Here is a 17,100-nt window from a genome sequence, read left to right as displayed (position 1 = left end):
AGAGAAATTAAAAAAGGAAGGAAGAAAAGGAGAAATGGAAGGAAGGAAAGAAGGAAGGAAAGAAGTTAAGAAGGGAGGGGAGGAAAGGGAAAGAAAGGTAAACAAAAAGACCAATAAAACAGTTTTGCTAAGTGTCACTGAGTGGTCCAACAATGAATGATTCCTGTTTTCAGGGAAGTGAAAGAATTCTGTGATCTTAGGCAATTAGGGAAGGGGGGTATGGTGAAAGGACTTTGAGGCAAAGCTAAGACACGGTAGGGGGCAATGTGCTCCCAGCATGGGCAAAGACCTGGAATGAGGGGTGGATGTGCCATGTTCTGGAGACAGTTCATATGGACATCCACTTGAGTTCAAGTTGAAGGTTCAGGTAGGGGAAGAGCAGCAAAACAGAGGATCTTGATGTGGGGAGTTTGCACAATTCAGGAGTATTAGCAATGTGTCATGTGGACAGTGATGGATAATTGATAAGCCAGTTTGGAGCCCATTGTAATAGTCTCTGATTTGGCAGTGTCCTCACCTTATTCCTACAAGCTGAAAACCGTGGGTCCATCTTTGACATTTTCTCATCTCTTTGTTGGATGGATTTTTAAATTAAGCGTTTTTTTTTCCCTTTTTGTTTTTGTTTGTTTGTTTTAGCAAGTACTCAAGAATGCATATTCTCAGAATTCTCTCACGTTTTGAGATGTCTTCCTGTTACCCTTATATATGAAATTATTATTTTTTCCTCTCTCAGAAATTTGTGGACATTATTGTCTTACAGCATTGAATTTAGTTATGGGGAAGTCTGAGGCCAGACAGATTGTGTTGTTTTGTTGATCTGTGGGAGATTTGCTCTTTCGGCCAAGGTACTTGAAAAATTCATTTTTAAAATCTTGGTAATTAGCAAATTAACTAGAATTTGTCTTGAAGTTGTGTATTTAAACAGTATTTCTGACTCATATAATGAAAACAAATTTCTTCCTTTATTTCAGGGATATGTTTGTTTATAGTTGTTTTTTTTTTTATTTTTAACAGCCTTCCTGTTTAATTTCTTGGGATCTCTATTTCAGGAACATGAATTCCCACTGATTAAATTATATTTGTCCTTCCATTTCCATTAGATTTTTCTTAATAACTATTAATGTCTATTTTTCCTTTGTATTTATTATGAATTATTTTAAATCTTTCCTACATGTGATTAACTTTCCTGATTTTATTTTCAGACAATTATATTTTGTCCTTGCAGTATCTAATTTATTTATAACTATCATGGTAATGTTTCTCAATGTTTGTTTGTCTTTGTACCTTAGCTTTGAGATCTGCCTTTTCAATTAATTCTTATAATCTTTTTGTCTCTGAGCACTTGATTTACTGAATTCACAATCTCATTAAATTATTTTGTTGCATGAAAAACTGGTATAGACTCTATATCCATTCTTTGGTTTATATTGCTAGGTTATTTGTCTGTTTTGCATGCTCTCTCCCCCCCCCCCCCTTTTTTTTTTGCTATAATATGAATGCCTAGTTGTCAAACAAATCCTTCTCATTTTGCTTATGTTTAACATGGGCATGTACATGTAGACCATCTATATAATCTGATATTCAAAGTTGCCTATTTATTATTATAGTAAATATTTTATTTTTATTTGTTCTTTGTCTCCGCAAGAGAATATAAGCTTCATATTTTGGGAGTTTCTGTGATTTTGCTTCCCTTTGTTCTTAGCAGAATGAATAGCAATCAGTTAGGCCAAGTCAGGCAACAAGAGAACTTTACGCAGAGGAAGGAGCTCTAAATAACGGCAAGGCACAAGAGAGAGCATGACTTATTTAGGAGACTATATAGTTCAGCTAGGCAGAGAGAGAGAGACTGGAATTTATCTTTAAGGCTATATGAAACCATGATTAAGGCATGAGAGTTTCATGATAAGATTTGCCTTGGAAGAATTTCTTGTCACAAGAAATGTGTAGAATACATTGGCGAAAGGCCACAGTAGAGGCAGGGGGACCAGTTAGGAGGCTTCTGTGGAAATCCAGGTTGGAAATAATGAACGGATGGGTGTGAATGGGAAAAATATTAAGGATGTAGAGTGATTACTTATTGGATGTGAAGGCCAGAAAGAGGGAGAAATTAAAGCAACACTCAGGTTTCTGGCTTGGTTTCTGGAGCCTTATTTACATACCTCTCTTAGACTCTTATCATTCTGTATTTTTAATGGTTGTTTATATGTATAGTTACTTTATAAGCTCCTTTATAGGAATGGCTGAATTATTTCTACGTCACAATGCCTAATACTGAGTTCAGCCCATGGGAAGAACCAATAAATGTTAAAGTAAACAACCTAAGTATAAGATCAAGAACACTTGGGGTGCCTGGGTGGCTCAGTCGGTTGAGCGTTGACTTCGGCTCAGGTCACGACTTCGGCTCGGGTCACGATCTCATGGTCCGTGAGTTCAAGCCCTGCGTCAGGCTCTGTGCTTACAGCTTAGAGCCTGGAGCCTGCTTCAGATTCTGTGTCTCCCTCTATCTCTGCCCCTCCCCCACTCATGGTCTGTCTCTCCCTCTGTCAAAAATAAACATTAAAAAATTTTTTAAAAAAGATCAAGAAAACTTTATTTCCCTTTTAAGTAGTGCTAATGATATTTTATTTGCACCCTCCCCCTACCACACAGAGGGCTTTGAGGTAGATATATGAAATAAATGAAAGTTAAAAACATTTGCACAAGCAAGGGGCACCTGGGTGGTTCAGTCGGTTAAGCGTGGGACTCTTGATCTCAGCTCAGGCCATGATCTCACAGTTTTTGGGATCGAGCCCTACATTGGGCTCTGCACTGACAGTGTGGAGACTGCTTGGGATTCTCTCTCTCTGTCTCTCTGCCTCTCCCTTTTTCATTCTCTCTCTCTCTCTCTTTCTCTCTCCCTTTCAATAAATAGACTTAAAAACATAGCGCCCTCAAAGTATAGCATGGTACTCCCAGCAGTGCAGCTGCAGGACACATGGAGTAAACCGCTAAGAGAGAGAGCTCTTACCTTCATATTTCTCTGACATCTTGTTCGTGGTGCACCGATGTTCCACTTTTTTTTTCTTAAAACCGAACCTGCGTTTCTTTGTTTCAATCCGGACACAGTTTCGGATTTCTTCCTCTGTTAAACCTAGGAAATGGAGTGCAAACAAAACATCACGAGGATGCACCACTGCGAATCCTTCCCCAGTTCCTATAAACTCGAATAATTCACACCTTCACCTACAGATTCAGTCCTTTTTAGGCCCTGGGATGATCCTGAACAGAGGAAGTGTTTATGAGTCCCTGCTGTCTCTCCCTTCAACCCTGGCCCTAAGAAGCACATATAAGGTGACTGTGGCCCATCCCATGGGGATCATGTTGGCTTCTCCCTGTTGCCTACACACAGTGAGCCTCAAAGATCACCTGTCCCACTGGCCACGGCCACTGTATAGTCCTGAAGATCAAGAGATGAACACACGTTCTGTGCGGTGCCCCGGTCAGGCCTTCTTTCTGGGCCACAACTGTTTCTGTGAGGCCTGAGTCCACCTCACTTTTTTGCCCCATTGTCACCTAAAATGGAAATCTTTTTTGTCATCTCTCCTTCGCTGAACACTTGTTCTCATGCCTGTCTCCCTGGGTCAGCTGCTCACTCCACCTGTACCTCCAAAACTCAGAAATTCTGACTTCCTGACCTATGAATTCTTCTCTGTCCTCACTGACTATTCTCTCTCTCTCCTCATCACCATTCCAGCCTGTACTCAACGTTTCTCCTGATGTCTCCAAGGGAGGTGAAAGCTGCCTCATCCCCAGCCTTGGGAAGTGGGGGTTGATATCTTCCTAGCTTCCCAGCGCCTCCATAGGATGAGTCTCCAGGTTTAAAAGTCTTGTCAAAACCCTGATGCCTGGAGGCTCAGGCTGTTCAGTTCTCATACCTTCAGTCCTCTTTGTTCTTGTCTTTTACCAAACCTGCAAGCATCATTTGTTGAAGATTTTGGCATCTGAGTCACACTTTCCCACCACAATCCCTGTCTATGTTCTCAATGGCTTCAAAATCTATGCTGTGTCAGGGATCAAGTGGGACACAGTGCAGGGAAATAGGTCTGGCTATTTGTAGACTGAGTTGGTGCTGCCCATCTGGGGTAATTTGAAAAGAATCAACGTCTCCTCTTTCTGAAGAGCTTCCTAAGCCTCCTGACCTGCTACCTGAAATACCAAAATTAGATTCCAGATTTTGGTTTTTGTTTTTAACATAATTTATTTCAACTAAAGTATAGCTGACACAAGAATTCAGGTTTTTGATGTTTAGTTAAAAATTGCCTCACAAAACATGAACACACAAGAGAGACAACTGTTAGGATCAGCTCTTAAGCACCTTAAAGCAAAGTAGTTCATCAAATACTGATGTTCAGGGTTGTAGATCATAATCGGCAGAGGAATATTTTTAGAGCTTGAGGCACAGTTTAGGTGCGATGCTGAAATTGAATCCTAAAGGCACAGATGACTGAGAAATGAGGCCAGGTAGACGGGGATGGGGTGGAAGGGGATGGGGTCTGCCCACTTCATAGTTTCTTCAATAGTTTGACACATTTGAAGGGATGCGTTATAAGTTGGCAGTGAAAAATTCTTAGTTTGAAGTCTTGATGTTTACCTTGCATCTTTAACTCTAATAAACAAACAAACAACCAAAAGTCTGTTTTTCTTTTTTGGTCAAGCTGAATAAATATGAGTCATTTTCTCCTGGTAGTATTGTTCTAACAAGTAGATCAGTCTAATCGTTAGACCATGTTAGGAATTTAATGCATTTATGTTGTAGAGCTCCTATCCTTTTTGAATTTTTTCATTAAGTTTTTATTATTTATAAATGAAAATTAAATTTTCTGTGTCCAATTCATTAACTATAACATAATTAATTAACTATCAACTTACTTAATTTCATTTTCTGAGGGCTAATGGAGAATCTTTGAAGATTCGAATGGTGAATCCTTCTTATGAGCCATGGCATTTGTTGGTCATGCGGCGATTAAAATATGAAGGCTTTATCAGTGAATTTCTGGATAAGCCTGTCTTTCCCTGTATAACCTGTAGCTTGCTGCCTGACCTCTATCCAATTGCCGGATGCTGTAGCACTTGACCTCTCAAACCCAAGCGTCCCTCTGATGTTGCGTAGGGACAAGCATTTCAGAAATGTCCTCAGCTATTCTGGGCAAAGGTCAACAGTGTTACTTGAAAATGTCATACGGGTAAATGGTGGGGCCAGTAATTGTTTTCCTCCCAGTTCAGAGTAGGAAATGACTTCTCAACAAAAGGAGTTTAAATTACCATCTTGCATATTATGATATTTTAATTCTTTAATGTTCTTACTGTATTTCTGAATTTTTTTTCACCTAGCACACTGAAGCAATGTCAACTTTTCTTCAGGTTTTAAATTGACTATGGGACATTGAACAATAGAGGAATATATGAAGGATGCAAATAAAAAGCAATTTAATTTTGCTTTACTCCTCTTGAGGGAGAGAAGGTACTATGAAATATTCAGGTCATACTTTTGAAATTAATGACAAGGGATACAATTCTTACTGAAGAAAGCAAATAAAAACCAAGCCTATACTCTAGTTTCATGTTATGGCTATGCAAAGGGAAAAGAAATGGAAAAAGAGAGGAGGAGGCCAGAATATATATTCATTTAGAGAGCAGGCAAAAACAGGTGAGCATACCCACCAAGGAATTCCATTTTATTGAGATTTGTTTCTGTCTGGGCATGCTTCATCTTAGCCATAATTAAAACTGTGCATCGGTATTATTTTTGTTACTCAGAGAAATATATACTCATTGAATATAAGAATATATATTACATATAAGAATATAGAAATATGTTTAATCAAATATACATATATATACCCTTTAAGTACTATATATGTCACATATGTGTGTGTGTGTGTGTGTATGTGTGTGTGTGTATACATATATATGTGTGTGTGTGTGTATATATATATATACATATATATATATATATAGTTTATATATGAGTACATAGGTATTTACGGTCATATATCTCCAGTTTCCTACTACATCTCAAACTCCCTTTCTTTCCCTTATTATGTGTTCCTGTTTGTTAGCCTCTACCTCTATTTATAGAGAAAGACACAGAAGGTGAGAATGTTTCAGTAGGAAAGTGTAGCTCATCACTTCATTTTGGTCAGGGGTCTTCAACTATTAAAATGCTGGATGGTTGATTAAAGATTCACATAGTTCTTTAACTGACCTGATCTCTGAGCCTTTAGAGGCTTTGCTTTGAATGCATGATAAGTACAGCTGATCAAATGAGAAATTATTTTCTGGGCTATAGCAGCAAGGGACCAGAATAATTTCATCCCAGGGGTGAGATGAAACCAATCAAGGGCCAGAGATTTTCCTCAAGCACTTTTGCTCAGCATTAATGTTGCTGGTGTTCTCATGGGAGAAGATATCAAATTCATCATACAAACATCATTCCTGTGGAAAGGATAACCGAAATGAAACATAAGGGTCAGGCAATGTGAAAAGCCCATCACAGCATAAATCTTTTGGATTTCAGTAACTCTGTCAGATAGTAATTTTTTTAGATCCTCTTACTGAAAGTCCTTCTCAAAGACATTTATGCCCTCTTCTCTCTTAGGAAGGAGATCATGAGGGATATCTGGTCACTTAAAGTTTGGGATAACTCAGGGCAGCCACATTAAACATTAGTATTTGCCATCATGAGATGTAAGAACAAAGGGATTAACACTCTGTTGGCCCCAGAGTTGGCCTGATGTCTTTTTAAATAAATTCCTGATTTTTTCTATATTAAAGTTACATGATCAAGAATTCTTATTTATATGGGGTAATTGGTCAGTTGAGTTCTGGTTACAGTTTCCTAACCATGTTCTCAAGAGACACATGATAGAATCATCACAAAGGCCCTGTGTCATTTCACAAGGGAGTCTGAAAATGAATTTATCCAATGGTGTTTAAGCTATAATAATAATTAATAGTGGCAATTTAAGCTAACATTTAAGAAACCAAGGTTTATCTATAAACCAAGGTTTTTATTGTTATTTTACATATAAGCAGAAAAATATCCCTGATTATATCCCAAAATAAAAATTTGCCAACTTTCTTCGAAATAAGTGCTTCTCATCTGGTTTCAATTTTTCCACTGGTAGGTGCATATCTAGCCCACATTAATTTAGTCCCTTGTCAAGTTCTTAATTGTTCTTTTATCTTAATGCCCTTGGCTTTTACTTAAAACATTATTAAAAGAAAAAGACTGTTAGAAAATTTGCGATAATTATTGTTCTATAAAATTATTATCTCCTATAAAATTGCTGTAAGTAAATTATCTTTTGGAGTTTAGTTTCAGGACAAATCTCATTTTTCTTGAGGTAATAGCATGTATCTCTCTTTTAGGTTACCACTACTGTGTAGCTTATGATGTTCCCACCTGTCAGGAAACTCAGAGACAAATCTAATGCCCAATGAGAGAGGTTAAGTATATTTTTTCTTTTTTGGGGGGGGGTCCTAATTTTATACATTTATTTATTTGAGTGTGTACCTTTTGGTTGTTCTTCTTATCATTTTGGAAGTACAGTGGAGTCTAAAAGTTAATAAAGAAGAATTAATAGAATAAGAGAAAAATGAATTGCACGCAGTCGAATCAGGTTTAAGAAAAAAGGGAGGCCGGCAGAAGGTCTACCTGAGTTCTTCAGTTCCTCGATGCTAAACTGATAGAGGAGGTCATACACGCCACCCAGGGAGCCAGAGGTGAAATAGTGAGTCCCGAAGTCATCAAATATCCGACTATACAAAGCAAAGTTGTATTCTAGAGGCAGGTGGTTAAGTGCTTTCAAAAAGACATCCGAAAGCTGCAGATCTTTAGTTTTCATTGTGAAGTTTGAGACTTTTATCACCTTATGGACCCTAGTAAAACTAGAATCCTAAATGGAACAGGAGAAAAGAGGAAAAAAAAGAAAGAAAACAAGATGATTAAACGTAATAAAAGCTTGAAGTGTCAAGCCTTTAAATGTCATCTATTTATCACTAGCTGCCTTCCAACCATAACATGATAACTTTAACTCTCTATGGCATGATCTCACACACAAAAACATAATTTTCATTTTATTTTCCACAACTTTTTCCTGCGATGTCCAAAGTGCTGAACAGATAAGATGATCTCATTCATGTAAACTGTGACTGAGGCATAGGTTTGGTAGGCTTATCAAAAGAGATCAATAGGCATACCAAAGGCATACCAAAAAGAGATCAATCAATTATCAGAAAAGTAAATCTTTCACTCCTGCTTGTCAATCGTAGCTGTGTCCCTACTGAGTTTTTATTTAGAAAGACTTGCTGATGCAACACGTCGAAAAAGGATTGCATATATTTTTAATTGGAAGTTAAGCAATTGAGATTCAAGTCACAACTTTGTCACTAACTGGCATTTGCATTTTCTAGGCCCCAGTTGTCTGTGAAATGTCACCTGGTCTATAAATGACAGTTATCCACCAGATGACATACCACACCCCTTTCAACTCTAAGACACTGTGATTCAAAATTACTCAGGGTTAAGATTAAACAAAATTATTTATATTCTCTCTCTTCCACCCATCAACAGAAATATTTGTTTGAGAGTTTTTTTATTCATTTCTTTTTATGTTGGGTTAATCTATGATTTGGTGGTTGGTATTATACCCAAATCTCATTCCATTAAATTATTGTTCTACATATCCACTGAGTTTTATGAGTGTATCCCTGTATGCTGTTCTTAAAAAAATTATATAATTTTTATCTATTTCTCAATTTTAGCAAATTGTAGTATTTGAGTCATAGGAGCAGAGAGAGGAGCATATTTCAGCAAAAGAACTTTATCGTAGCTGTAAATTATTAAATCGCTGTTTTCCTGTGTGCTATAATTATGGCATAAAATGTCTGCTAACACAAAAGAAAAGAAATAATCACAAGTATTGAAGAAGAGTCACCATTCACTCCCCTCCCTCTGTCTTTCCCTTTGCTTCTCTCCTACCCCTTTCCACCCCTCACCCTCCCTTTTTGCCTTTTAACACATTTATTGCTCAGCTACCTCAGATGCTGTGGACACAGAAATGGGCAAGGTAGACAAAGTTCATCCCTTTGAGGGGCTTACATTTTCATTGTCCATCAATTCTATTTTTAAGTTTAATACTTGAATTTTGTCACAGAACCATGCCTTTAGAAAGTTGGAGGGACATTATGCTTTTAGTAAGAAGCGCACTCACTTCCAGAGTATCTGAAATACCTATTCAGACATGGACATTGGAATGGGTGGTTCAAAATTTCCAGGTTCCTCTACCAACTAAATTATAAACATACAAGTGAAACTTTGGTAACTCAACTCAGCATAAGCCAAGCATTTATCAAATGCATCATGGTTAAAATGGGGCTATTTTAGGCTAACCCATTACATGACAGTAGGTTATTAACTATGTATGATCGGGATGCTTGGATGGCTCAGTCATTAAGTGTCCCAACCCTTGGTTTTGGCTCAGGTCATGATCTCACAGATCGTGGGTTCGAGCCCTGTGTCGGGCTCTGTGCTGACAACATGGAGCCTGTTTAGGATTCTCTCTCTTTCTCCCTCTCTCTCTGCCTCTCTATCTCTCTCAAAATAAATAAATAAACTTTAAAAAATATTTAAAAAATAAAAAATGTATGATCTGTCTCAACATTCTGTGAGATCTTGCTTTATTTTTACCATCTTTTTGTGGGTTCAACTTCATAAAGTAATTCAGAAAAGCACCGAATCTTACTGAGACACCTGGTATTTTGACTTTGAAACAGATTATCTGCCTAACAAATGTTTAGTTAGATCTGTGATTGATGAAATGAATAAATAAAGCATTAAGCTCCACTGGAAGGAGTGGATTGATTTTCAAGTTTGTGGTACCTTGTTTTCACTATTTGAAGACTAAGAAATGTTGCAGTAGCATTTTCTTTCTTTTTTTTTTTTCTTTTTTAACGTTTATTTATTTTTGAGACAGAGAGAGACAGAGCATGAGTGGGGGAGGGTCAGAGAGAGAGAGGGAGACACAGAATCCGAAACAGGCTCCAGGCTCTGCACTGTCAGCACAGAGCCCGACGCGGGGCTCGAACTCATGGACCGTGAGACCATGACCTGAGCCGAAGTCGGACGCTTAACCGACTGAGCCACCCAGGCACCCCATCAGTAGCGTTTTCTACTTAACCCAGAATTTCCTTATTCTGTTGTGATCTAATCAAAGATACTGGGTAGAACCCGATGAAGTTGACAATTTTGTAGGTCAAAAATGGGTGAATATTAGCAGTTTCAAAAGTTCCACCTGCTACTGTGAATAGCCTAAAATGTTCCCAATTTGGGGCAGACTCTTAGAGGATCAAATAACATCTGTTAATCCACAGATAAGGGTTTTACAAGTTTTCTCTAGCATGGCTGAAACATTTATAAACCAATTCTGTGAAGCAAATCTTAATGTTGAGACTGATGTATATATCTATGTCTCTTTCTACATGTCCATTTTCCTTCTCATTTTGGACTATATTTTTAAGCAGTTGTTTCCAATCTTGGCTATATCAGAATGAGCTGGGGGCTTAAAAAAAGAAAACCAGAATCACATGCCCAACCCCAGATATTCTGAATCAGTATATTAAGAGAAGGGCCATGGGATATATATTTTTACTTCCTAATAATTCTGATACTAACTTGTCTTTTTTGTAAATTTTTTAAATTAGTTTTCTTTATTTTTGAGAGGCAGAGAGAGACAGAGAGAGACAGAACACAAGTGGGGGAGAGGCAGAGAGAGAGGGAGACACAGAATCGGAAGCAGGCTCCAGGCTCCTAGCTGTCAGCACAGAACCCGATGCAGGGCCTGAACTCACGAACCGTGAGATCATGACCTGAGCTGAAGTCGGACGCTCAACCAACTGAGCCACCCAGGTGCCCCAATACTAACTTGCCTTAAGAATATAATTTGCATTAGTCAGCCATAAGAAAGAATGAAATCTTGCCATTTACAATCACACGGATACAGCCAGAGTATTATGCTAAGTGAAGTAAGTCAGAGAAAGACAAATACCAGATGATTTCACTCATATGTGGAATTTAAGAAACGAAACAAATGAACTAGGGGGGAAAAAGAGAGAGACAAATGAAAAAACCAGACGTTTAGTTATACAGAACAAACTGATGGTACCAGAGGGGAAGTGAGTGGGGGGATGGGTTAAAAGGGATGGGGATTAAGGAGTGCACTTGTCTGATGAGCACCGGGTGTTGTATGGAATTGTTCAATCTCTATATTGTACACCTAAAACTAATATAACACTGTGTTAACTGGAATTAAAATAAAAAAATTTAAAAGAAAAAAGAATATAATTTGGTAAGTTTGAGAGACACTATGCTACCTATAGCCCATTCTAAAGTGAACTAACGATATGTTATAAAAGGAATCATTTTATTCCCTCTTTTTTTCTTTTATGTGTTCATATCACCAGAACTCTACTCTTTTCATAGTTTGTTGAAATTATGAATAACAGAATGAATGAACAAGCAGATAGCTTGAGGTATAATGTAGTGGATATAAACAGTGGGCAAAAATCAGACAAGCTGATTTCAATGCCCGACTCTGGCATTTACTCACTGTGACATCACAGGAGCCACTCAGCTTCTTGAGTTTTAGTGTAGTACTTGGCACATGGTAGATATTTGATAAATATTTCTTGACTTCAGAATAAATACATGGACTTCATGTACTCGTCTGTAAAGTGTTCTTGAAAATATCTACTCTGATTCCCCCTTAGGGTTCTTTTCAAGATAAATGAAATTAGCCTAGGAAAATTATCTATAAATGGGGCTATTATATATATATATATTATATATATATATATAATATATATATATAATATATATATATTATATATATATATAATATATATATATATTATATATATATATGGATGAATAAATAAATGTGTGAGAGGCACTATGGTAAGGGCAGGAGGAGCCATAAAATGATGCCCTCCAGCTGCCGTTCCCCTTTGTTCCAGTTGTGGTTTCTCTTTTCACCGCCCCTTCACACTCTATGATTCAGGGCTCCGTCTTCCCATTCATCTCTTTGGAAGGAGCAAATACCACTGAGAGTGGTGGTTTTGGGAGGAACAGAGACTTTTTTTTTTTTTTAAAGTTCATTTATTTATTTTGAGAGAGAGAGAGAGAGAGCAAGCATGTTGGGGAGGGGCAGAGAGAATCCCAAACAGGCTCAGCATTGTCAGTGCAGAGTCAGACACAGGGCTTGAACTCAAGAACCGTGAGATCACAACCTAAGCTGAAATCAAGAGTCAGACATTTAACCAACTTGGCCACCCCAGGCACCCCAGGAACAGATACTATTTTAAAAGAATTTTGTAAATGTTTAAAAATGTCTGATAGAAATCTATCTCCTAAATCGCTTAAGAGCTGGAAAACATGTCCAGGAGTTTTAATATACAAATAATAAAAGAAAAAGGAAGGGAGGAAGAAAGATTACTGGATGAAGATATATCGTTACATACTGAAAGAACTTTGTTAGTTCCTGGCAAGATTAATGGAAGAAGTCTAATACTCAGATACAACCTAAATTATAAACAACAACAATAAAAATTATAAATTTCCAGACAGAGAAAATAAAAGAAAGACAACCAGTTATATATATAAGGACTTAGGGAGTAAATGTATAGACACACACACACACACACACACACACACATGTACATATATAAAATATTACACAGATATAAAATACAGACTATGAACTTGGAATTTATAAGTGTTATGTGAGGAATCTTTAAAATAGACTACACAAGAGTCAGGATAAAATACAAATGATCGTATGTAATATAAAACTGAACACAAAACAATCCTAGCGAATAGCTTGGAACACAAAGGTTTTGAACTACCTCAGTAAAATTGAGGTTTTGGAGGCCTGTAATGATATTGGTAGGGGAGCAGAACGTAGACCCATTCTCAAGGAGATAGTGGGAATGGGGTGTGGGGAAGTAAAATACCTTTTGGGGGCTGTAGATATTACTTCATGTGATAAAAGAAAAAACATAGGCTTAATTATGCTTGTTAACTAGAGAAAGGTCATCACAAGCAGAATTTTAAAAGTTTAGGGGCACCTGGGCGGCTCAGTTGGTTAAGCATCCAACTTCAGTTCAGGTCATGATCTCACAGTTCGTGGGTTTGAGCCCTGCATCGGGCTCTCTGCTGTTAGCAGAGAACCCACCTTGGATCCTCTGTTCCCCTCTCTATGTCCCTCCCTCATTTGCACTCTCTCTAAAAAAGAGAGAACTTCCAAATGTTCTAGTAGAACTTCCAAAATGACCAAAAGGGGTAACCAGAAATGTGACAAAGACAGCCATAGTAGAGAAATAGGAAACAGCAACAAAGTAAAATGAGTACGAAAAATTAAAGATGGAAGAAACATGATCAAGTATTTCAGTGAGTTTGTTAAATCAAAGAAGGCAGAATTTCCCTAGCAAAGTTCTAATTGTCAGATTATGTTAAAAAAGTAAAGTTCTGTTACATGTAGCTTATAAAAAATACACCTAAAACAGTAAGACAAAGAAAACTTAAACAGAACACAACCATAAACACAGCCAAATGTATGCAACATTATACATATCACTTCTATAACTTTTGAAATGGGATTTATCAACAAACTAAATCTATTTAAATTTGTGTTCGAAATCTTGCCAATTTGATATCAAAAACTCTCCCCTTCTCATTGCATGATTGCTGGACTTAGTGTTAGCTTTCAGAAAAGAATAAAAAGATTGGGAACCATTTTTATTACCTTTTTGTGGGAGGCTTGAATGGCTTGTTTGAAGGCAGAATTATGGGTGGTGCTTTGAGTTTTCTTTGAGGAATAAAAAATTGGTACACGAAAGCTTTTTTTCTCTTCGCCCTGGAATGCAGCTTGTTTATTTTCATTTTTTGTAAGAGGAACTAAGTCCTTGTAGAAATCGGTTTCTAAATCATCTTCTTCAGTTTGCACCTGGAGAAAAATCCATATGAAATGGGATGAAACTTAGGAAATATTAGAACTACTTGTTAAGATCTCAGGCAATGATGCTTCATTCCTTTATGCATTCAATAAATATTTGTTGAGAACCCATTTTGCTAGAAATAAAAGAAAAATTAGTTCCTGCCCTCCATGAGTCAATAGTTTAGTTAGAGAGACAAACAAGCACAGACACTTAATCCAGTGTGGGAAGTGATGTGCTCCAAAAGAGGTTGTCCTAAATAATCATTGAACCCAGAGGGGCCACACCAGGAAAGTCTTCGTCAAGGAAACAACTCCTAAAATGATATTTAACAGCATGATAAAAAAAAAAATGAGGGCTATTTCTGGTCTGCCTGTGACTTTGAGCCTCTTTGCAATCTAACTGAAGGTATCTTCCAGAAAATTGAGGCCTAGCAGATGGGAGCACAGATCCTGTCCTTCCTTGCTATGGTTGCATCCCCACCCACTTAGACTTATTTAGATGTTGGGCATCAGCACTCTACTGGCTATGTCTATGGGACAGAGGACAAATACTTGATTGGTTCTGCATGGTGGAGGGTTATAATCCTTCACTGACTGGGTCTGGAAAGAGGAGGAAAAAAAAAAAAAAGCCAGTGGGACTTGACTTGAAGTAGGAGTGGAGCGGGGTATTTTCCCAGTACAAGTTAAATCCCTGTTATGATTATGCTGGCAAAAAGGGACGATGGATGAATTTAAAAAAAAAGTTGCAAAATAAATTGATTGAAGAGTACTTTATGTTAAAGATGCTTGTCTGGTTTGCAATGGAAAAATTTCTTGTTTTAAAATATTCAAAATTAAAATGCACTGTGAGGCAAACCACATGTCACAATCAAAGAGCTTGTACAATTAGTGGAGGAAAGACAAAATAACCCAGTTGCAAAAGAATCTTGCTCAATAGTAAGATTCACACAAAAGTTCAATGTGACTTTCAGATACTACAGGGCATGCAAGTTAGCCTTTAAAGGGCCCCAAAATGAAGCTCTTCAGTTAGCAATGAAGCGATACAATTCTATTTAAATATAGCTGCTGACATTTCTTTACCATTTCTCTAAAAAAACTCAGACTACAAATATTTTGTTTTATGAATTAGCTCTTTTTTTTTTTTAAATATGAAATTTATTGTCAAATGAATTAGCTCTTATACACAAAAAGATGTATCTGCTTAAAGGAAAAGATATTTGCATGTAAGGGAGGGGGCTCAGATATCCTGGGCAGCAGCTCAGAGAAAATCTACCCATGGGTGAGCAGGGCTGAAAAATTAGACTGAACTGGAAACCTGGGGCTGGGCCTTGAATGCCCTGAGAAAGTATTTGAATTGACTTGTAAAGGCAAGATTTTGCATATAATAGGTTCTTTAAAACTATTAATGGAATGAATGAAAAATTGGGAGTGTTACTGTGACATCTGTGTTTTTGCAGAGATCAGGTTAACTATAGTTAACTAAAGTGGAGGCGAGGAGAGCAGTTGTAAAAAACTGTTAGAGGAAGTCAAGTGAGACAGGATAATGGCCAGGTCCATGGGGTGGCGGTTGGGTGGAGAGAAAGTAGGGCATTTGAAAGATATTTAGGAAGTAAGTTCACAGAAATTGTTGACCAAGTAGGTGTGGGGGTGACAGGGGGAGAGAGGGAGAGAGGATGGCGATGCTCTTCCATGAAAGGGAACTTGCAAAGCCAAGGCGGCTTTTGAAAGGATAGATTTTCCCAGGAAGAGATGTTAACCAAACTCTGGGAACAAGGTTTTAATCTTCATTTACACATTATTATTTTTTAAAGATATTTTTTAAAGTTTATTTATTTATTTTCGAGAGAGAGAGAGAACAAGTGAAGGAGGGGCAGAGAGAGAGGGAGACAGAGGATCGAAAGCTCTGTGCTGATAGCAGAAAGCCTGATGCGGGGCTCAAACTCACAAACCGTGAGGTCGTGACCTGAGCTGAAGTCGAATGCTTAACCGACTGAGCCACCCAGGTACCCCCTCATTTACATATAATTACATACATCGCTGAGCCCATCCATCCTCACTGTGGATCCAGTAGGCTGATGACCTATGAATTTATGTGTGTTGACACTTACTTTTGTGTTTGAAGAAAGGAGATGGGTTTGTAAGGAGGAGCAGAAAGAGATAAGAGGGACTGGAGGAATGGAGACCAGTGGCAACTGACTTCCTGTGCTACGAGGGTCAGAGACAGAACCTGAAGTTGTGAATTTCACATGGGATTTGGGGAGGATTTGAGGGACTGCAGAGCTATGAAAATTTTTAGGCTTTGGGATGCAGCAAGGGGCCTGTCTAGGTAGGCCAGTGTATTGTTAAGAATCAAAGTCTAGCAGTAACCATACTCTGCAGTTTGCTGTTGACAGCAAATGCTTAGCACACAGCACCGCCTAGAAAAAGAGAGGAGGATTCCTGAGTAAGTGGTGCAACTCTGCGGACTGATGCAGGGATGTTATGGTGACAGAGCTCTGCACTTGGCAGCTGGGAGATCCCTGAGGGGAAGAATTCTTCCTATGGACTTCTATTCTGACTTCCTAGTCAAAGCTTTCCCTTCCCTTCCTTTCACGAGCCTCTTTGTGTACCAGCCAACCTGTTGTTTCACCTGTCTTCATGAACTCCAATACTATGGGAGAAGGGAAGTCAGATGCCTGCTGAATTTCTCCTCCTCTATTGTTCTCAATAAGATACAGCTTACATTTGCACAGCTATCTGCTGACAGCATGAACGAAGTAATACAGGGACCAGTGAAAAGTCCACCACTCTCTTGTGACCTTGACTCTGGTTATTCCCAAACTTTTGTTTGAAGAAATATCACCATGACCTTCGTCAGCAGTTGAATAGTACCTAAGACTCAACAACATATAGTTAGAGATCAACTCAGGTAGCTTCTTGAAGTTCGACAAGTTTTAGATCTACATTGACAATGAAATGAGTCTATTTTATTCTGGATGAGGATTTTCAGGCTGTATTACCCGATGTAACTAGCCATCCAGACTTGGGTTACCAAGTTATGTGGGTGGATCCAGTCGTCTGCTGGTGA

General features: G+C 38.0%; 1 protein-coding gene across 2 annotated transcripts in view; it reads right to left on the bottom strand.

The window, feature by feature from the left end:
• C6 (complement C6) overlaps positions 1–17,100 on the bottom strand; it is a 64,753-nt gene that overhangs the window by 24,571 nt on the left and 23,082 nt on the right. For both annotated transcript variants that reach the window (XM_030330637.1, XM_030330628.1), the window contains exons 7-9: positions 13,842–14,042; positions 7,697–7,937; positions 3,008–3,130 (exon numbers count right to left, since the gene is read on the bottom strand). In XM_030330637.1, coding sequence (XP_030186497.1) covers positions 3,008–3,130; positions 7,697–7,937; positions 13,842–14,042 — 565 coding nt within the window. The remainder of the gene's footprint in view (positions 1–3,007; positions 3,131–7,696; positions 7,938–13,841; positions 14,043–17,100) is intronic.

Source organism: Lynx canadensis, chromosome A1, assembly GCF_007474595.2.
Source record: "Lynx canadensis isolate LIC74 chromosome A1, mLynCan4.pri.v2, whole genome shotgun sequence".
Classification (NCBI taxonomy): Eukaryota; Metazoa; Chordata; class Mammalia; order Carnivora; family Felidae; genus Lynx; species Lynx canadensis.
Note: the sequence above shows the minus strand (reverse complement) of the source record. Positions and strands in the feature narration are given on the sequence as shown.